Below are 21,612 nucleotides of genomic sequence, written 5' to 3' on the forward strand. Positions count from 1 at the left end.
GACGGGCCAGGCGGGAGCTGGGCCTAGGTGGAGGAGCGTGTGCTACTGTCTGTGGGGAGGGTGTCGGCAGAGACCTGAGGAAGCTGAGCTCTGATTTGGTCCCAGCTACAGGCGTTCTGGCCAACAGAGACGCAGCCCGTCATCACAGGCATGGTGACCGTGCACTGGGTGGTGGACAGCAGCACTGCCAACTGGCCCTGTACTCTCTTCAGGGTCACACACGTAGGTGCTGAGGCCACAGGACACGGGGTGGTGGGCAGTGGGGGCAGAGTTCTGTGCTGGCTCCCCCTGCCCTCCGGGCACCAATGTCAATCTGGTCTTTGCCCCAGGGAGAGAGCGGGACTGAGAGGCTGGTACAGCAGCTGCAGTTCCCCTGCCAGGAGCCTGGGCACGAGCTGCCTGCTACCGCCCTGCTGCCTTTCTTGATTGCTGTGGGGCAGTGCTGCTTCCGGGGCAAGAACAAGAAGCCTGGTACACTTCTCAGCCACTGCAGGTGCTGGAGGACAAATCTCCCTGAGCCCCGCTTGGGTTCTGGGTCAATGAGATGGTCTGCCAGGGCCTTGTCTTCTCTGGCCCTGTGGTCAGGGATGTGGTAGGGATTTACCCCCCTCTCTGCCTGGGCCCAGTTTGGTCGATGGACAAAGTTCCCAGGAGCTCTTCTCTAGGTCTGGTTTCCCCATGTCCCTGGATATTCCCATCCCATTCCCTCCACTTACCCCATCCAACTCTGGGTCCTTTGCAGCAAAGGTGCAGCCCAGCTGGGCACCTTCCTGGCCATGGAGCAGCTGCTGCAGCAGGCGGGGGCTGAGCGCACTGTGGATGTCTTTAACGCAGTCCTGCAGCAGTCACAGGCCTGCGCCTTCATGACCCCCACTCTGGTGAGAGGCGACCAGGGGCGCAGCTGTGGGAAGGGATGGGGAGAGAAGGCAGGTTTGCCCCAGCTGCAGGCAGCCCCTGGCTAGTGCCACCCCTATCGCCACCAGGTGGCGCATGGGCCACTATGTTCTTGTCTAGATAGTGTCTCGGGGACTGGGAGACTGGGGCTCTTCCCTCTCTGGTTTGGGCAGGCAGAGTGAGCCTCCTTATCCTTGTCTACCCACAGGAGCAGTATATCTACCTCTACAACTGTCTGAACAGCGCACTGGTGGATGGGCTGCCCTGAGTCCAGAAGCAGCCTGTGCCTCGCCAGGCCCCTGGCCTGGCTTCCAGTGGGGCAGCCCCTACGGGGCACCATGGTGTGAACGGAAGGGTGGGGAATAAAGACACATGGCTGAGGCTGGGCGCTCTGTCTGTCTGTCCTCTGACATGGGGCCCAACACAAGGGCCTGCGGAGCAGAGAGGGGAGCCGGGCCTGAGGTCGAGCTGAGTCCACTGACCCCAGCTGTAGGCTGTTGGCTCCCCCCTACTCCCTAGTTTCCCAGTTTCCTTACACTTCGGTCCCTCCACCCCTAGTGTTTTGGCGCTGAGCCCTGGATTTAGAGCCCCGCTTCCCCAACCAGGCCCCTGAATGCATTAGGACTCACCCTGCCCCTCCTCCTGCCATCCCAGCTTTCTCTACCTGCCAGGCTCCTTGGGGTGGAGATGCTACAGCCACACTGTGGCCCTCAGGCCAGCGTGGCCCCGCTTTCCCTGCTGTCTTGCCTTCTTCCTTCCGTCCCTCCATGGAGCAGGGAGGTGGGAGAAGACATGAGAGATGTGGAGGCGGGAAAGCTAGGAGACCCGAGAGGAGGGCGGAGATGCGGCTGCCTGTTCCGGACACTGTCGGAGCTGACTGCACATCAGGACAGGATTGCTGGTCACCTCATCAGCTCTGGCCTGTCTCCTTGTTAGACTGCAGGTTTCTGAGTGCCATGGTACCAGGCACTGGAGGCAGATGACCTTGTTGAAGGATATTGGGATGACACAGGACATATCAGAACAGAATTCCCTTAAGTGGAACGAGACCACCCACCAGGGGCAGGGGCAGGGGTCTCACTGGGCAACCTCAGTTCCTCAAGAATGTGCCAGGCATCTGAGTTCAGTGGGGGTGGGGTGGGGTCCTTTTCAGGCCCACTTGAAGAAAAGTAAGGCTTTCTGCCCGTCAGGAGCCTTCCCAGGATGAGTTAGGCTCTGGTGCTTCTCCAGGGAGGACCCAGGGTCAGGGTCCTCTGCTGTACATTGGGCTCCTCAGGAGTCCTCGGCCCTGCTGCACAATGGCCCTGCCCGGGCCTGCCTCCGGGGGCTGCCAGGGAAGCTGCATGGTCTTCCCAGCCTGGGCCCCTCACACTGCAGCAGCGGGAATGGGAGGGAGCCGAGGTCACAGAGGCAGGAGCCAGGAACGCAGGCCTACCTGCGGGCTCGGCGTGGCGCTCTGTCTTATTGCTGTGCAGGGCCATCCTAAGGAACAGCTCTCACTTCTAGGGCCATGGCCCCAACTGGAGTCCTAGGGTCCCAGGACCTGCTGGCTTTGCTGTCCAGCTGTGCAGCCCCTCTGGTCCCAGGAGGTCAGCAGAGGGTGGGGAGGGATTGATGAGAGGGTCCTGGGATGTGGAAGGAATCTGGGCTGTCCCCAGGTCGCCGTGCTTCTGGTGTGCACTCTAGGTGGACTTGGGGAACAGCAAAGCTAGGAAGAGGGTGCTCTCAGCCTGCTCTAGCTCTGCGCTGGGGTTGGCTCAGAAAGATCAAGAAACTACAGGAAGCAAGAGGTTACGTGAAGGAAGCACAGCCAGCCAAGCATGCCCGAAGGAGAGAACAGGGACTGGAGTCCACTATCAACCGCTGTTCTCCCTGCTCCCTGGCTCCGTGGCTCCCTGGCCAAGGAGAATCTTGGACTCTAGCCTGGAAGTGGCTAAGCGGCAGCTGCAGCACCCACCCTCCAGGTGGCGCCAGTCTGCTGACTTTCTGACAGGCGCTGACAACCCACTGCGAACAGCGAAGCCCCTTGGCCTTCCTACCTCGGGAGCGGACACCAAGGTGATCCCCGGGCCATAAACCTGACTGCGAGCACACGAGTGCCTCTGCAGCCGCTGTGACTCAGTGGGCGAAGATCCGTGCCCATCTCTTTAGTGTCAGGGTGCGGCCCCTCCGCGCCCACCGCCTCTCATCCCAGCTTGCCGCGGACCCGGCTCCTGGCATCACAGACCCCCGAGGACAGCTTTCCCTCACCCAGGGCGCAGGCGGGGAGGGCTGACCCGCGCCCCAGTTCGGGCCGCCCCCTCCGGCCGTGTGATTTTGAGCAAAGCGCTTCTCTTGGGTCTGGGCCCCTCCAGGGGTGAGGGCCCGGGGGCCGGGGAGGGCCTCTTCCCCAGGGCCTCCTCTGGGTCCTCGGTGACCCTGTGGCTGTCCCCAAAGGCAAGAGGGGCGCGAGCCTCTGGGCCCAGGCTCTGGCGCACCCTCTTCCAACAAGTGCAGGTCTCGCACATGCTGAGCCTCTCTGGCTTCTCACCGCTCCCCCCCACCCCCTTTCCGGGATGAAATTCCTGCCAGTTCGGAAAGAAGGAGGGAAGGGAAGCAAGCTGCAGCGTAGAAAGTTTCCTTGACTCCTCCTCCGCCTGTGTCTCCCTCCCTCGCCGAGCCCAGCCTGTGAAACTGAATAACGAAGATCACTCAACAATGCCTGCCCCTCTCTGACTGCAAGGTCCCTGCGCTCGCGCCGCCGCTGCCGACGCCAAGCAGAGCCGCGGGGCGGTCCCCACCGACGGCGCAGCCCGCGGGTCCGGTCGTGGCACCGGGACGCGAGCCCCCGAGGCCACTGCACCCGTGCGCCCGCCCGTGCACCCGCCAGGTGCCCCGCAGCCCGCCGCGAGATGCCCAGCCCGCCCGGGTACTGGGCGCTGTGGTTCTGCGCCTCGCTGTGCGCCTCCCGGTGTGCGGGCGGCGCCCCTCAGCCCGGCCAGGGGCGCGCAGCCTGCCCGGCCCCCTGCCACTGCCAGGAGGATGGCATCATGCTGTCGGCCGACTGCTCGGAGCTCGGGCTCTCCACTGTGCCAGGGGACCTGGATCCCCTGACGGCTTACCTGTGAGTACTCGCCCGAAGACCCTCCTCCTCACTAGCACCCTGTCCCGGCAATGGTCGAGGGCACCTGCCCCTTTGGTGCTCCGGGGCATGGGCATCCCGAGGAAGGCTCTTCCCCTTCCAAGTCCTCTGCTGCAGGACCGGGAGGAGAGAAGAATCTGGGGCTAAGGATCAGGCTGCAGTGAGCCCTGCTTCCCTGGCTGGGGTTCCGCGGATCCCAGACCTGGCAGGGTGGGCTGTGGACTCCCGGCAGGAGGGCAGGGGTTGGCAGCCTCTTGCCTTGCAGTCTTCTCCGGCAGAGCAGTGCCCAGGACAGGGGCCGTGGGTGACACTGACTGCCCTGGTGGTGGAGGTGAGGGGAGTGTGCTCGGGTGGGTGGAGGCGAGATCTGTCCCTCTGCCCTGTCAAGGAGAGCAGAGCTGTCACTCAGCTTGGTGTGGGGTCGCACTAGCGGGGAGGGGGCCTGGCCCACGCTGGGCTCCTCAGAAGGGGATTCTGCCAGCTTCATCTTCCTCTGCTGAGCCCCCTGCCCCCCGAGGCCTCCCTGAAGTCGTGTCCCAGGAGGCGGTGTTGGAGACACTAATTTGTGGGCAGGCGCCGAGGCTGAAAACCAGAGAACCATTTTTAGAGTCTGAGTTGGGGTGAGATGGCGCGTGAAGGGGACCCTATTGGGGGCAGCTGTCCCGGGACAGCTCAGAAGAGCTCCCCACAGAGCTGGAGGGTGGGTGGGGGGCTCCCGCTCCTTAGCACCTGGGCAGGAGAAGGGGGTGAGAGCACATTCCAGACCACCCGCCCCCACCCCAACCCTGCTCTGGGGACAGGCACCCTCCTCTGGCCTCACCCTGCCCAGGCAGGTCCTCAGAGGAGGGGCAGCAGGTGGGAGAGTCTGAGGACACCGGCTCAGGGGTAGGATCCTGGGACTACTCCCAGCCCCTCGTGCCTCTGGGGTCTCAGGATAGAGGAACCCTGCGGAAGGGGGAGTAGGGTTAGTTTTATTAAGGCTCAGCCTCCCTATGGGACTAGCTAGGTATGGTAGCACATACCTATAATCGCAGCACTTGAGAGGCTGATGCAGATAGATCGCTGTGAGTTTGAGGCCAGCCTGGGCTACGTAGTGAGTTAAAGTCCAGCTTGAACTACATAGCAAAACCCTGTCTAAAAAAAAAAACAAAAACCATATAGGACTAAATGCAACCAGGGTGCTTAGGATTGGCAGTGTCCTGGTTGGTGTAAGGACCCTAAGGGCAATTCCCCAACTTCTGTCATCAGCTGAAATGTCCTCATCCACTTCAAAAAGCTGTGTGCCAAGGGAGGGAGTGAGAAGGAGAAAGTAATGTCCATGTTCCAATGAAGCAAACTGAGTCTTGTACCATTCAGGGGATGATGGCAGAGGAAGCCACAGGAGCTCAAGGCCAAAGGGGACGGAGCTGACAGCTGGCAGAGCAGCCCTAGGTCTCGTAGCGTTATATACTGAGGGTAGGTGCCACGGTGCCACTGGGAGACATTGTGGCTAAAAAGATTTTGCTAATGACTTCTATTGAGCCTGTGTGGTGTGGGAGGAGGTCCTTTGCCTGGGTTAAAGGGTCAGGGGCTGTAGGATGGTCCAGAGGTGCTCAGTCCTGACTCCTTTCCTAGAATTCAAGTCTTCCCAGACTCACCCATGCTCCCTCTTCCTGCAGGACTTAGGAAGGAGGTCGAGGGCCGTGCATGCAGAGATTTCCCCACTACCTGGACACCGTGCCCTGGGACATGTGAATACCTTTAGGTTCAGCAGAGGTGGGACTGAGCTGGTCCCAAGTTTCCCTGGGGACTAAGAAAGCTTCTAGGAGTGGAAAAGGGTAGAGCTGGAGCTGGGTCCCAGCACAATGTGGGGACTTCAGTATGGGTGGGGCCTGGAACATTGAAGGGAGGTGGGGAAGACCATGTCTTCTGCTCTGGGCTGTGGAGGGGTTGTACCGGACAGTGGGATGGTGCTCAGGGGAGCTCCCCTCTGGCTCCAAGGAGGCACTGAAAGGCATTTGAAGGTGGAGTGAGGGTGAGGGCATCAGTCAGAGCCAGATGGGAGGCTTGGGCTCTGGGCGCCTCTCAGCGGTGTTAGGAGATGCCTGGGTCTGCAGAAGCTACCTCTGCGTCCTCTTATGCATTCCTTGATTTCACCCAATACTGGACATCTGCTCCCCCACCCCAGGTGGTGCAAGTCCCTCCTTCTAGCCTGCACCTTCAGTGACGTAGCTGCCTCACTTCTGTCCATTCCTGGTTCCAGGAAAGACCGGGAAGTCTTTATGTCCTTTGCTTTGACACTCACGTCCAAAAGCTACAACTATTCTGGGGCTCAATTGCCAGCCTGTCCATGGGTAGGAGAGCAGACTTCACTTATTCACAGTCCTTCAAGTGTCTCTTTAAAAAGTCTCCTGGGTCAGGAGTGGTGGCACACACCTGTAATCCCACTGAGTGAGGAGACTGAGTGAGGATTGCAAATTTGAGCTCAGCCTGGGTGACTTGGCAAGACCCTGCCTTCATATTTAAAAAGGGCTGGGAATGTAGCTCAGTGGTAGAGTGTTTGCCTAGCAGGCATGAGGCCCTGGTTTCAAACCCCTGTACAAAAAAAAAAAAAAAAAAAAAATTCTCCTCTCGTAGGAGGCACAGTGAGACTGGACAGGTTGTACGGCTCCCCTGGACAAGGCTCTTCAGGGAAAGGACCGAGGAGGAGCTGAGGCTGCTGGCTCTGGAGCGTTCCGACCTGTGGTGAAAGGAAGTTCCTCTTGCTCTATGCACATGACGGGAGACAGGGATACATAGACAGCAAATGTCTGCTGGGCAGATTGCTAGCGCTGTCTCAGAGAAGGAAGGACTGGGTAGTTCTTGGAATCATTCTTTGCCTCCTAAAGCTGAGAAAAGCCTCGTGGTCAGCTAGCTGCACAAGATCGAGGCTCACACACTCGAGGTCACCCCTATGCACCCATTTCCTTCACTCACTGCCACCAGGGGGAAGTGTGTGTGCATTAGCTCCCCCGCTCTCCCACCCTGCGCTGTGTGCCTTAGCTCCCCCGCTCTCCCACCCTGGACTGCTTTCCTGCGAATTCAGACTCCTGTGAAAGTTCATTGTGTGTGTGTGTGTATAGACTCAGGGTAACCTGCAGCCTCCTCGTGGCTGCTTTGCATGTCTGTAACCAGAAAGATGGAGGAAAGATGTTGAAGGGCAAGAGTGCCAGGGGGCTTAAGTCTTAAGAGTCAGGCATTGCTGGGCGTGGTGGCACATTCCTGTAATTTTAGCTCTAGGGAGGCTTAGGCAGGAGGATTTCTTTGAGTTCAAGGCCAGCCTGGACTACATAGTGAAATCCTGTCTCAAAAAAACAAAACAAACAAAAAAGTCAAGCATTGACCACACTACACAGGGCTTAAGTCGTTGCCTCTTAGCTGTATGAACCTGAGCCAGTTCATTTGTCCCCTGTGACTCAGTTTCCTCATCTATAAATGGAGCTAATATCGAACCCTAAAGGCTGCGGTGTGAATTCACTGAACAATGTTTGTAGAGGGTTTGGCATGGGATCTGGCCCGAGGAAGAACTCATTAAGTATTAGCCAGCGTTGTTATTAGGGACCAGGGCCCTGGGGCAGCAGTTGAGGAAGCCTTCCTGAAGGAGGCTGTCCTGGAGCTACCTCTAGAGGGAGAGGAGCAGTCCCATTTTGAGAAAGGTGTGGTGCACCTGTTGGGGACCGTGACAGCGAGAGAGCTGCTGGCAAGGAGACAATCTGCAGGAGCAAAGTGAGGACCCAGAGTGGCCTTCGATTCTTTCCCTGCCGGTCGGCTTAGGGCTTTCTGGAAGGGTAAGGAAGGGACTGATGGCAGACCTCAGCCTGCTCCCCAGCATTCCCCAGATGGGGTCCTGCGGGCTGTCAGACGGGATGTAGGGAGCATGTGGCTGCAGTGGGGGAGAGCTGGCCCTGGGGAGATGCTCGGGGGGTGGGTGTGCTGGCCTTCGCTCCTACCTGGGGCTCCTTTCCAGCCAGTGTGAGTGCCTTTCTAATGGGCTCTAAAAGCCTGTCCCTTCTGCTGGAAACTTGGGGTTTGTGAGTTCCAACCCTTGGTGCCTCAGTTGCTAGCAGACCCCATGGAAGTCCTAAAACTTCTCTGGACCTCAGTGTCCCCTCATTTGGTTGAAAACTAGAAAGGAAGGGAGGAATCACCTGTTGCTGGTGTAGGACAGCCACCCCCCCCCCAGTGCTTGGCAGCAAGCTCGGGCAGGGAAAGAGGGGCAGAGGAGAGTACAGCCAGCACCCAGAGCAGAGCAGAGAGAAGGCAAGGAGGGCTAGGGTGTTCCAGGAAACGGGGTCCTCTGGGACCTCCCGTGCAGGCCTGGGGGATGGGCCCGTCAGAGGGCAGGCCTTCCTCCGGGGGGTCGCTGGAGGAGAGTGAGCGTGTGGGGGAGCCAACACCCCAGTTCAAAGGAAAGGCAGGAAACAGCCCTAGGCAAAAGAAAAAGGAAACCTCTCGGCTCTGGCAGCAGCGGGCATGGGGTGCGGCCGGGTGGGGCGGCTGGCGGAGTAGAAGAAAGCCTGGCTCCAAGCGCGGTTGGCCCCTGGCCCACCCCTCAGCCCCGCCTTCCCCCTTGCACAGGCTCTCAACCCTGATGGCCCCACACATGCTGCAGCCGGCTCCCCCCACTGACCCAGGGCCCAGGGGAGGGCCGGGTGAGCACCCCGCTGGGCCTTGGGTCGCATCGCATGGGGGCTGTGGAGTGTGGTGCATGGCTTGAGTCTCAGCTCTGCTGCCAGTCTTTGGGGAAGTCAGTCTGCCTTTCCGGTTTCAGTTGCTAAATCTTTCAAATGGAAACACTAATAGTATCTACCTGGTGGGATGGCGATGAGGAGCAAATGAGATGAAGAAAGCAAAGCGCAGCCTTTGCTGAAGCACACTGGCTGTTAGTGTTGTTTTTTTCTTAATGCCTCTAACTACAAATGGGTCCCTAAGGCCCAGGCAGGGAACAGCAGGGCCAATAGTGACAGGTGGGGTCAGGGGTGCCAGAGCCTCGTCCTCCAGGCCCAGTTAGATGACTTCTTCTTGCTGCCCTCCTTTCTCACTAACAAAGTCTCCTCCTGTTGACCTTCAGGGAAATGGCCTTTCAAGGAGCCAGTCTGCTTTGGGGCTGCTGGGCTGGGCTGCTGAAGGAAGCAATCCTGCTTACAGGGACGCCTGGAGGAGATGCAGCCAGGCCCGGTGCCTGATGGGAGGCTCTCCAAAGCGGAAGTCTAGGCTTCCGGGCCAGGCCATCTGAGGGCCCATCTTCTCCTTAGAAATGAAGTTCCTGGGAATGAAAGTCCTCTCTCCCTTATAGCCCAAGGAAAGGCAGTGTTGGAGACCAAGCTCCGTCTCTGCCCTGGGCATACCTGAGGGCCCGCAAGGACCCTTTTTTGCATTCTTCCCTAGTGGGCTGTGTGACTTTAGATGAGTAACTCTTTCTGCTGGGAGCAGGACCAAGGACATGGTGCTGTTTGGGGCTTTGGACACCTTGCAAAGGTGCAGGAGTTGGAGGTGGGGAAGAAATTTCCAGCTCCCTCCTCCTCCTGGAAATACCATTGTTGAGCCAAGTGAAATGGACTTATTGACTTAGGGGCTCTCAGGATCGTAGCAGAGCTTTTGTGCTAAGTAATCCACTGTAAAAAGGAGGTGGTCCCTGGTTTCCAACAACAATGGAGGTCTCTCCCACTATCCTTTAGACATGGGAGAACAGGTCCCGGGAGGAGAAAAACACCCGAGAGGCCAAACTTGGACAGTGAGCAGAGAGTTATTTTGGAAGCAGCAAAAGGACATGGTGGGGGGAGAGCTCGGGTTGGCACCGCGCCCCCCGGAGCCATGCCAGAGCGGGCCACGGCGGGCTGGCGGCAGGCAGGTGGGGGCTGGGCTGCGGCTCAACGACAGGGTACCTCCGGAGTAGACGTTTTCTTTGTGTTCCATTCCCAGCCCTCTCTTGTTTGCCACAGTCTTCTTTCCCCTTCACAGACCTCCAAGGAAGGCTTGTGACCCATATCTTGAATTCCTCCAACCCTAGGGGACTGGTGTCCCCTCTGATGGGTTGAGAGATACAAATCCTAGGCTGGGGCCAGGGAAGCACCTTGCACTCTGCTTTCTGCCTCTCCTGTCTGCTTCTGTGTGCTGTGGGGACACCTTCCTGGTTGAAGTTTTCATTCCCTGGACTGTGGTTTTCTTCCACAGAGACACAAACTCATCGGGAGGCCCATTCCTGATAGGCCCTGAGAGACCTGTCTAGGAACCTGCCATCACCCTGGGCCTCTGCCTCCACCAATCATAGTAACAGCTGTCATTTACGGAATGCTTGTACCATGTATGGAATTTAAACCCAAACTGTCTCACATAAACGCTGTGAGAGAGATGGACTAGCACAGGCCCATCTTACAAACGAGGAAACCGAAGCCTTTGCATGTTAGGGACCTTGCCCAAGACCACCAGTAATTGTTGCTACTGGGGCTTTCAGCCAAGAACTCTCCCTCAGATCTACCGTAGCATAGTGGCTCTCAGGGGTCAGATCTGGGGGTTCTGAGCTCCAAGGGGAGGGGCAGGAGCTGGCCATGTTAAATGCCTGGCTGTGCAGTCCAATAAAGCCTTTTTCCAGCTTCTGGTCTTTCTAGGTGCTCTGCTCAGCTCCCCTCCTATCCACTAGCAGTGGTTTCTAGGGTCTGTGGGGGCTGCTTGAGGGGAAGTGTTGGGGCTCAGCACAGAAGTAGGGGGACTCTGGTTTGGGAGGGTGCAACAGAATCCCTGAGTGTAGAGCTTATCATCAAGGTTGTTGTTGAGGACCTACTGTGCGCAGGGTCCTCTCTGATGTGGCTGGGCGATATGTGATGCTTAGGGCAGACGGGCCAGGTGTGCTTGAAAAGTGAATTCACTGTGCAGGGGGTGCTGGGAGCATCCACAGAGGACCAGCAGCGAGGAGGAAAGGACTGGGGTGGACAGCGAGGGCCCGGGAGCAGAAGGGGCTTGTCGGGAAGGACGCAGGATGCAGCCTCTGCCAGAAGGGAAAGTCATGAGCCCAGTGAGGGAGTTGTGGCTGTCCTTCCCTCTCAATAGCATTTTCTGTCCCATTCTCCAAGGCAGGGTGCTCCGGAGCAGGGCTTTCTGCCTGCACCTCCTCCAGGCATGCATCTAAAACAGGACAAATCAGTTCAAGGTTCAGCAGCTGGGTCAAACCAACTGGGCTGCTCTGGCCAAGGGCATCAGCCAAACCCAAGCAATATCTGGCCACCCTTGGTTCAACCAGGGCACTTCTTCATCTCTCTCAGCCTCAGTTTCCATAGCTTCCAAATGGATATAATAGCATCAAGCTCACCAAAAGACACCTGGGATGTGGCAGCATTAGCATTAGCACATGGTGAGTGGCCAGCACGTGGGAATTGCTGTTCTTATGCATTCTCTTCTCCAGCTGAGGCAGGCATGAAGTCGCCCTTCATCTCACCTCAGCTCGCTTGTCTGGAACTCTACTGCGAGTGACGCAGGAGTGTCGACTCTAGAACATAGTTCTGCACCCCCTCCCTGCCACTGTGTCTTCCCTTTTGCCCTTGGAGGGCTGGGAGTATCCCTGAGAGTGTCCAGACTGAGGCAAGGTGGCAAGAAGGTGCCAAGTGTCTTCCACTGCACCAGTGTCAAGGATTTGGATGTGGTCCCCAGGCCCAAGGCCAAGGCCAACAGGCTGACGGAGGGGAAGTGAAAAAGAGCTGTCAGGGAGTCACTGCCACCACGTAGGACCCTTGCCTAGCACACTGCTGGGGTCAATGCAGGGCAGGTAATGCTTCTTTTCATGGGGGGATAGTTGGGGGAGCACCGTGGAAGTGGGACCCAGGGCACGAGGTTTAGTCTAACACTGTGATTTGTGGGTTGAATCACCCCCTTCCTGAATTATCGTTGGTTCCTGGGAAACAGGCCAAAAGCAGTTACCACTCAAAAACTTTTAACACCTCCTGGAGGAAGGAGGCCTTCCCAGGCTGACCCAGTCTGAGGAGGGGTTCCTCCTGGTCTCCAGGTTGCCCCACATTCCCACGCACAAACAAGGTCAGGGGTATGTCATAGCTGCAGTTACCATCAACACCAAGCATGCATTCAGCTCGTGCTGCAGTGGCCTCTTCCTCCTTGTGAGTGGTCAGTGCTGATGCCCTTTGAACTCACAGGCTGCCGTCAGGAGCAAAGACTCATCCCTTCAATCACCATTCATTGCACAGATGTGGGTGGAAAGTTTATGGTCGGCCAGGCACTGTGCTAGCTACCTTCCTGTGAATCTTCCTGTGTGAGCTAGGACCATTGCTGTCCCCTCTTTCACATGAGGGGAGACACACAGGGGAGGGATACAGCTTGGGGGACTGTAAAGTCCAAGGCTGTCTTCTGCCCTGGGATAGGAGCGGCAGATAAGAAAAGCACGTAAGAACTTCTACACATGGTGGGAAGTGAGACGTGCATGGGAGAGGCAGGGTCAGAGTGTGCAGCGCTAGGGGCACAGCACAGGGAGGCTTGAGGTGCGCTGATGCCTGACACTGAGGCCTCAGAGAGGTGACCTTGTGCCCCTGGGGGAACCATAGGCCTGGGTTTGGGAGACCTAAGCAGATTCTCATGTGCATGGTGGGGATGATTATCTCTCCCGATAAGCTGTTGAGCAAGATCCTGCTTGGGGAAGTGCTTAGCATGTACAGGGTTTGATCTGATTTCCTGCAATACTGTCAGGTAATATATCACGCACCCTGTACCTGCAAAGGACTCATGTGGCTGACTGTCCATTTGACAGAGGCCACACTTTTCTGCATCAGAAGGAGAGTGAGCTTTCTTAGGGCAGGGGTCATGCTTTCCCCTGTAGACTAGGGGCTTCCTGCAGGCAGCATCTGTGCTTCTGGGTCTGTTTTTCTCAGGATCATGTCATGTTTCCTTCAAACCCGCAGGCAAGCAGGCACACCCGTGTACCCATACACTCCAGTCCAGGTCTCTACCTGCAGGGGGCCCTCTGGACAGGGCCGTAAGCAGTTTAGGTTCATGCATTTGGTCTTTGCTCCTTCCCCGTCAGCTCCAGATCTGGGGCAGCCCAAGTGTGGGGGTGTTTGGGGGCCGGAAGGCTAGATCATGTGTCCAGGGGTTTTGAGGCAGAAAGGGGCTGTAAACTAATCCCTGCCTTTGTGGTGGACAGAGCAGATTAGGAGGCTGGGAGGGGAGGAGAAAGGACGGCGACTATTGTCTAGGACAAAAACAAGAGAGATCAGAAACTAGGACAGGACCTGGGGTCTCACCCACACTTACCTGGGGACGGATGAGAGCTTAGGACCCAAGGGAGCCAGACCCAAGAACCAGCCCCCCACACAGGTACCTGGCTTCAGCTGGGTGAGCTGGTGATATGGGCCAAACTCCTTATGAAGACCCATTTCATAGACACATCACCTATGTGGTCACCCAGGGCCTCATACTTGGAAGGGCTCTGTACATGGGTGCCTGCTCTGCTGCTGTCATGCTAAAGTTAATTTTAGAAGGAAGGATTCCACCTTTTTATTTTGCTCTGAGTCCTGCAAACTATGTAGTCTATCTTGCCCTTAATTTCTCTGAGTCTCATATTTGAGTTTGCAGAGGGAAGATCATTGATATTTCTTGAACTGCTTCCTACTCCAAGTGGTCCAAAATTCAAATGAGACCACTTTTATGGGGGTGTCCTGTGACTTGTAAGGTGCTAGATGCATTTCTCTGTTTTCACAGTCATGACAGTGATCCCTTTTGATCTGCTGGTTGGGGCTAGGGCAGAAGAGTACAGGAGGGGTCTCCTGTGGGAGGTGTCACAGGGAAGAAGGGTTCGCTTCTGTTCAGATGCACTTGAGTGGTCTGAGGGTTGGTGGGAGGCTGGGGCCACCTGTGGAGTGCAGGGTACAGGATGCTGAGGTGGCCATAGGGGCACAGCTGGGTCCAGGTGCTTATGATCAAGACTGTGGTGGGCAGAGCTTGGCCTGAGCAAGAGGGCAGGGGCATCCAGGTGAGTGAGCTGCTTCCCAGGTTTGTACAGGACAGTGGAGTTATTAAGTGCCCCAGTCTTCAGCCACTCTTTGTGGGTTCAGATCCTGGGCTCTGTTTCTTACTAGAAAGAGTAAGACACTTGGAGAAAAGACACTTTTGGTGCCCTAGCCTCTTTAAAATAGGAATACTCATGATACCCACCTTGTAAGGTTAGTATGAGGACTAGATGAGGTAGTACATGGAAAGTTATGGTTCAAAGCAGCCATTTAATGAGTGTTAGCTATTATTATATTTATTTCAATAGGCTGACACTTAGTGCCTGCATTCTTAGTAGCAGCACAGTTGTGCTAGGCACTGGCATTAACTCTGTGGTAGTTTTATCTGAGGTCTTACTTTCCATAGTTTCAGTTACTCACAATTAACTGGGATCCTAAAATATTACATGAAAAATTCCAAAAATAAACAGTTGGTAAATTTTAAATTGTGTGATACTCTCAGTACAATCATAAAACCCCACACAGGCACACTCCACCCTGCCAGAAATCTGAATCATCACTTTATCCAGAGTATCCATGCTATATATGCTACCCACCTGACAGTTACGTAGTGGTACTCTCAGCTACAGTATCATAGTACTTGTCTTTTGTTTTACTTAATAATGGCTCTAGAATGTAAGAGTAGTGAAGCTGGCAATTTGAAAATGTCAAAGGGAAGGGTTTCTTTTAAGTGAAGAAGCAAAAGTACAAGATACTTTGAGAGAGAGCACATTTATATAATTTGCATTGCAGTGCATTGTTATAATTGTTCTATTTTATTTTATAGTTATTGTCAGCAATTTCCTACTGTGCCTGATTTATAAATCAAATCAATAGTATACCTACATTACCAGTATGTAGGTATGGGAGAAAACACAGGATAAATGGACTTTGGTGCTTCTGAGGTTTTAAGTATCTACTGAGGGTCTTGGAATGTGGCCATATTGAAGAAGGAGTGATCACTGCATAACAGACAGCTCTTTCACGGTCTGACTGCATGGTCCGTAGTCTATTTGGGGAGGAAAATATTTAGTAACATACTGTATGAGCTGCCAGTCTCAGGAGTTCCTCATTCCCAGCTGTAGAACCTGCTGGCCCAGCCCTTCTATGAACGCTGCCACTGTCCTGCTATTGCAGTTTTCTCAGTAATGTGGAGTGAGGAGCATTCCTCTGCAGAAATGGAGGTCACCAGGTCTTCTTCTTTGATTCTGCCAGCAGCCATCTGACCCTACCCCACCTCTCTGCTGCTTTAGATGGTCTTTGTCCAGTGGAATTGGAATCAGAGACCCTAGGCTAGAATTCTGTCTCTGCTACCTATTTGCTGATGCCTTTGGCCAAGTCCTCTGATCTCTTTGGGCTATTTCCTGGGGTGTGTGTGATAACTTCTGATCCCAAGATATTGCAGAGACAAATGATGGTGTGCAGATCTTGCAGATACAGAGAACAGAGGGAGAGAGGGTTGGTAGGAGGAAGGAGCCAGGGTCCCAGGAGACTTGCAGTGCTCACTCCATGAGACTTGAGATTCCAAGCGCTGGGACAGGGCCTGGCCATCCCCAGCACCTCCAGGGCTGTGTGCCCAGCCAGAACAAGGCCCCCCATTAACTATGTGCAGCCAGCGGAAGAAGAATGCCCTCTCCCCACCAGCCGACGCCACACCAGACCTTGCCTTGTTGCCTGCTCCCCTGCCCTGAATGCAGAAGCCCAGGGTGCCCCTTTCCCCTGCCTGCCCTGCTTTCACCTGCCAAAAGGCATTAGTCTCACCGTCTGGCATGGGGGCACAAAGGCACCATGCTTCGGGGTTCAAGGCACCTGCTGGGGGTGGAGATTAGGGTCAGGAAATACCTGGGCCAAACTCTGAAAGCTTGAGATGCCCAGGGTTGATGGGTGGATGGATGGATGGATGGATGGATGGCCCTGGAGTCAGCAGGGGCAGCAAGGCTGGAGCGTGCAGTAAGAGAAGAAGGCTTGACATGTAAAAGCTTGGCCTGGGGAGCCCTCCTGATGTCTTGCTCCAGCCCTCTGCCCTGCCCTGGGCTGTTACCTCCAGATGGGCATCCAATACCCCACACACATCTGCTGTAGCATTTGACTCCTTAGGAACGTGATTGTTGGGAAGTTCTTCCTGGTATCCTCCCTGCCTCAATGCTCCCTGGTTTCCTTCCTGCTTTAGCCAGAGGGGAGAGGCAGCAGCCAGGCCTGCACTGCACCAGTGGGGTGGAATGGATTTCGTTTCACTTTCTCAAGAGGAAGGCAGCCTGGCCTGTAGATGCAACACTGGAAATGCCATGCATGTGGGCCCAGGGGTGCCAGCGCTGCCCATTGCTGAAGAGGCTGAGCCCCCCCACCCCAGGAATCTGTTCCTCAATGCAGCTTCCCTGCCCATCCTCGGTGCTCCAGGGAGCAGCCAGCCCAGGCTAGACTTGGAAGAGAATCAGGAAAAACAACCCTTGCCCAAGGGACCCCAGTTCCCTGGGGCGAGGGGCGGGCAGAGTTGGTGAGTGGAGCAGGGACAGAGTTTCAGCACAGTTGGGTTCCTTGACCAGGCACCGGTCTAGGCCAGGTGACAAGCAGCATATCTTTGGGTCACTCTGTCAATGCCTAGCAAAAAGAAGACTGAAGCTGGGCATGCTTGTGCACGCCTGTAATCTGTAATCCTGGTGCTCTGGGAGGCTGAGGCAGGAGGGTTGCAAGTTTGAGCCCAGCCTGGCTGACTTAATAACTTAGCAAGACCCTACTTTAAAATAAAAACATTTTAAAAGGCTGGGGGTGTACCTCAGTGTTGAAAGCCTTGGGTTCAATCTCTAGTACTGAAAAAAAGAAAGGATGCTTAAAGGAGATTTATTCTGTGGAGTTTCTTGGATATCCTAAAGCCCTCACACCAGCAGCAGCCTGTGGGAGCACAGTGGGAATGCAAAAGCTCAGGCTGCCGTTCAGCCCCGCTGAGTCTGAATCTGCATTTTAAGGTTTAACTAGCATTATCCATGACTCGAGTCTTTGGACAGCCTCTCTCTGCCCCATCTTGCAGAGAACTGCCTCTGCCTAATTTACACTGGCCACAGCAGGGCTGTGAGAAGGTGCCCTATGGACATCACTGTTGGCTTCTGCAGGGCTGTGGTTAAGAAACAGGTTCAGACCAGAAGCCTGCAGCTCTCTGGGGAGTCTTTGGAGGAAGCCAGGGAGGCATTTATGGTTTCATTTATGGTGTAAGGAGCTGCCTGAGATGTCCCTTCCTCCAGGAAACCACCCCTAATCCTCACCTCCAGGAGAGGGCTTCCCATTACAGCCTCTTCCTCCTCAGAGTCCATCCCCCTGGCTTCTACCCCTGGTTTACTTGTCTGCTTTTCAGACGAGGCAGGGAGCCTCAGGAAGCAGAGCCCTGGCCACCAGTGCTCCCCTGGTTTCCCCGGTGCTGATACAAGGTGCTTGTATCACCTTGCACACGGTGCTCAAAAGGATGGGTGGAGGGAATGAAGAGACGAAAGAGTGAATAGAGGAATAGATGCATGAACAAGGGCGTGGCCAGCAGCCAGGAGGTACAGAGCAAACACCAACCCATAGTGAGACCCCATCTCCCCCTCCCCAAGGGGAGCAAATGGGCTTTCCCGAGGCGGCCAGGAAGGAGGGGGTCCTCTTCAGACCTGCGAGTGACCTGGTTCGCCGCAGGCAGGAGCCCGGGGCGTGACATTCAACCTGGACGCTGCGGTGAGGGCAGAGCCTCAGTGCAGAGCCTCTTAAACTCGATCTGTTCCTGAACTGCCAAGGCTCATCAGTGAGACACCTGGTCTACAAACCCTTTCGCTTAAAAGCTTTAGCCTTTCCCATTCATATCCATTCTCTCTCTTGAAGAAAACTTTTGAATATTTCCACCCAGTTCCAAACAAGCTAAAATGAATACAGGCGTACGCCTAGGCTGGGATGGAGAGCGGCTCTAGGGACTTGCGGATGTGGAGTCTTGGATCCCTGTGGTGTCCCTGCCACTCGGCTAGGCTCTGTAGACCCGAGATGAGTAAGACACACATGGCGGGTGCAGAGAGATGGTGGTGTGGCGGGCCAGCAAGTTACCAGTCTCTGGATGAAGTGCTAGGCAGGAGGTAGGTGCAGGCTCGTGGTGGGGTACTTAGGAGACACATAGGAAGGGGCGTCAGTGGAGAAGAATCGTCCTGCTGTGGAATCTAATCAGTATCTAAGGAGCTAGGTCTGATGGCCAGGGAGCCCAGGGACAAATGTCTGGGAATACCAAAGCCCTTGGTCATGCCAGCATCCCCTTCCCAATGCTGGCGATAGAACCCAGGCTTTTCACACTGACCTACATCTCCAGTCCCCTTTTTTTAAAAAAAACTTTTAATTTTAAGACATATCCTTGCTAAGTTGCTATTTTCCCCAGTCTGGGCTTAAACTTGTGGTTCTACTGCCTCATTTCCCTGAGTGATGCCCAGTTATTTCAGCACATCTTATGTGTTTACTAAGCATCTATTATGTGCCAGAGCCTCTGCAAGATGCAAAAGATACACAGAAAAGTAAGGTAAAAATCATACACAGAAGTAAACATCTAATGTCAACTCACTGAGGTAACAGCTGAGAAATAGTCACAGAATACCATGAGCTCCAGAGGGGAACCTTTGGCCATGGTATTGATAGAAGGTCCTTGCACGTGATGCTCAAAAGTATGGATGGAAGAAACCCTGAAGTTCATGAATATCTTTCAAATTAAGAGGTTTTTTTTTGGGGGGGGAGATGGGGTCTCACTATGCAGTTCAGGCTGGCCTTGAGCTCACTTTGTAGCCCAGGCTGGTCTCGAACTCAAAACGATCCTCCTGCCTCAGCCTCCTGACTGCTGGGATTACAAGGGTGCACCACCAGGCCCAGCTCTCAAAACTGAGTTTTTTTTTTGTTGTTGTTGTTTTGGTTTTTCTCCGGTACCAGGAACCGAACTCACGACCTTGTGCTTGCCAGGTAGGCGCTTTTGCCGCTGAGCTAAATCCCCAGCCCCCAAAACTGAGTTTTTTAAAGACTAACTTTCATGTAAAATATACATAGCAGAAAAGAGCACAGATATTAAGTGGATAGCTTGACAAGTTTTTGCAAAAATTTACCCTTGGGTGACCACTATCCAGAACCATCATCAGCTTTCCAGAAGTTCTCCACCCAGGGTCTCTTCTAGTCCCTGCCCACCTGATGAGGGTGACCACTGTAGTGATTTCTAACAACACAGGGAGTTTTGTTGTGTTTTGGACTTTATGTGAAGGAGCATTATTTTGATATCTAGATTTGTCCCCTTGCCTCACTTGGGGCTCCATCTACTCTACCTCAGTTTTTGTTGTAGTTTGTTGTCTTTGCTGCATGGTATTCACTACAATAGATACAGCACCATTTGTCATTTCATGGTGGATAGATGAGGACTCTTCCCCATTTGGGGGTACTGTGAGCAGTGCTTCTATGAGCAGTGTGGTGTAGTCATTTGGTGAGCAAATGGATGCATCCCTGTGGATTGAATGCCCAGGGATGGAATTTCTAGGCCACAGTAGATGCAGGAGGCATCTCAGGAGGGGAGATGGATTCTCCTAGGTGGAGGAGTGGGATGGGTTACCATCTTGGGCGGAGGCACCAGGGTGGCCAGTGATGGGGGTGCTCACAGTGAGAAGAGGTCCAGATGCAGTGGGAAGGGGAGGAGCTAGCACTGGCTGGGGGTCAGCTCTGAGCCACATCAAGACCCTCTGACTGCTCCCAGCCTCCTCTGGTTGCCATGATGATGTGCCCTACTGGGTGGCTTAAAGCACCAGTTTATTCTCCCATAGTTCTGCAGGTGATAGACTCCAAATCAAGATGTCTGCATGGCTGAGCTCCTTGCAGCACTAGAGGGGAATACTATCCCATGCTTCCTCTGGCTTCTGGTGGTCACTGGTTTCCTTGGCTTGTGGTCACATCCCTCTATTCACTGCCCTATCTTCACCTCACCTTCTTCTCTGTGTGTCTCTGACAAGGACACTGTTATTGGAGCCAGAGGCCACCTGGGTAATCCAGGATGACCTCCTCATCTCAAGACCTTTCCCTGAACTCCATATGTAAAGACCTTTTTTCCAAGCAAGGCCATACTTACAAGTTCCAGGCAACAAGGGGTAGACATATCTTTTGGGGAGCTTGCATTCAGCCCATCACACACACACACACCACCACCCCAGGCATCCCAGCTCATTAAAACCCCAGCCAGGCCATTTTCTAGTGCTAATCATGTCCCTCTTGGCTACCTCAGGCCAGCTCCATCCAGTAAGCCCTCACCTGTCCCCTGACCCTCAGGGACTCGGGTGTCCTCCAGCACTAGTGCTCAAGGGTCTGTCTCCAGATTCCTGTTCTGAATCTCTCCTCACTTGGATGTGTCCTGAGGGCAGGGCTGTCTTTTGCTCCTCCTCTTGTACCCAGGGTACACACCCCCGCTGCAGTGCCCAGTTCTGCTCAGCATGCAAGGGCGCAGAGAACAAGCAACTTTCCAGCATGTCCAGCCCAGCCCAGGCACCATACCCGGGAGTTGCCCCTGGGCTGTGCCCTTCCTCACGTCCTTTCCCCTGCCCCAGATACTGTCACCTCAGAAGGGACAGGCTGTAGCTGGTGAGGTGTAATTCTAGCACTCAGGAGGCTGAGGCAAGAAGATCTTCAGGAGTTGCAGACCAGCCTAGGCTACATAGTGAGTTCAAAGCTAGCTTGAACTACATAGCAAGACCCTGTCTCAAACAAAACAAAACAAAAGCCAAACACAAAACAGAAGGAACAGGTTGCTACCTTGTCCCAGGCCTGCATGGTAGTCTTGGCTACACAACAACAGGGAAGGGAGGGGGGAGCTGGGGCAGGGGCAGGGGCAGGGCCAGAGGCAGGGGCAGGAGCCCAGCCCTTTGCCTTTCCTTGGAGGAGGCTGGCAGACAAGAATGCCTTTGGCTGGGAGACCCTGGCCGGAGATCAGAAGATCAAAGGATGAGAAGATCAGGGGCGAGGCAGGTGGCATCTCTTGGAGGCACCAGAGAGAAGCAGCAGCTGGTGCCTCTCCAGGGCGGGGCTGACCCCGAACGCCCTCCCCTCCCCACGGCCCAGGCCGGCTCTTTCTCGGTTTATAGCACTTCCTTTCCACAACGGGGTGCACAGGGGGCGATGCAGGTGAGGGAGAGACGCTGGCTGACATTGCTGTCACCTGGTGGGCAGAGTTCATGTCCATCACACGTGGATTCGCCCACTTCAACCTCACAGGCCCTTTAGGAGGGACCGTATTATATGCTTCCTAGATGAAGAAACTGAGGCAGAGGAGGAAAAGCACCTTGCCCCGCATCAAACAACTGTTTGTGCTAGGGCCACGATAAAACTGCGGCAATCTGTCCGCCTGAGCCTCAAACCTTGGAAGCGAAGACACAGAACTGCTTAGTCCAACCGCAGCTTGAGAGGCTGCTGGGATTTTGGATCTAAATCGCGGATCTAGTTTTCCTACAAGTAGCCTGGCCCAAATAGGAAGGGGGTCTGGGAGGCGGGTAGGTGGGTGGGGAGCCGTCCGGACAGAAGACGCACAGGTGGAGATGGCAGGCCCCCTGAGGACGCCTGGGGGCCCAGGGGCTG

At 55.2% G+C, this 21,612-nt stretch overlaps 2 protein-coding genes and 1 long non-coding RNA gene across 7 annotated transcripts in view; 2 read left to right on the plus strand and 1 right to left on the minus strand.

The window, feature by feature from the left end:
- The window catches only part of LOC102023431 (receptor-type tyrosine-protein phosphatase V-like), a 19,514-nt gene extending 18,239 nt beyond the window's left edge, over nucleotides 1-1,275 (plus strand). For all 3 annotated transcript variants that reach the window (XM_013522350.1, XM_013522347.1, XM_005375209.2), the window contains 4 exons: nucleotides 106-222; nucleotides 330-493; nucleotides 743-878; nucleotides 1,103-1,275. In XM_013522350.1, the coding sequence (XP_013377804.1) occupies nucleotides 106-222; nucleotides 330-493; nucleotides 743-878; nucleotides 1,103-1,162 (477 nt within the window). In that variant the 3' untranslated portion in view covers nucleotides 1,163-1,275. The remainder of the gene's footprint in view (nucleotides 1-105; nucleotides 223-329; nucleotides 494-742; nucleotides 879-1,102) is intronic.
- Nucleotides 819-20,685, minus strand: LOC106150220. Of its 3 annotated transcripts, XR_001236898.1 has the most exons (5): nucleotides 20,599-20,685; nucleotides 4,218-4,395; nucleotides 3,996-4,126; nucleotides 1,559-1,878; nucleotides 819-901 (listed from the first exon to the last, which is right to left on the minus strand). It is a non-coding gene; the product is annotated as an uncharacterized LOC106150220 (long non-coding RNA). The 3 variants fall into 3 exon arrangements; XR_001236896.1 differs by having other exon boundaries at nucleotides 3,996-4,395; XR_001236897.1 differs by lacking the exon at nucleotides 20,599-20,685 and adding an exon at nucleotides 4,836-5,018 and having other exon boundaries at nucleotides 3,996-4,395.
- Nucleotides 3,191-21,612, plus strand: part of Lgr6 (leucine-rich repeat containing G protein-coupled receptor 6) — a gene marked incomplete in the record, with an annotated part of 106,680 nt that continues 88,258 nt past the window's right edge. The window contains 1 exon segment of the mRNA XM_013522356.1: nucleotides 3,191-3,997. Within this exon segment, the coding sequence (XP_013377810.1) occupies nucleotides 3,786-3,997 (212 nt within the window).

Source organism: Chinchilla lanigera, unplaced genomic scaffold (genome assembly GCF_000276665.1).
Source record: "Chinchilla lanigera isolate Chin_1 unplaced genomic scaffold, ChiLan1.0 scaffold00005, whole genome shotgun sequence".
Classification (NCBI taxonomy): Eukaryota; Metazoa; Chordata; class Mammalia; order Rodentia; family Chinchillidae; genus Chinchilla; species Chinchilla lanigera.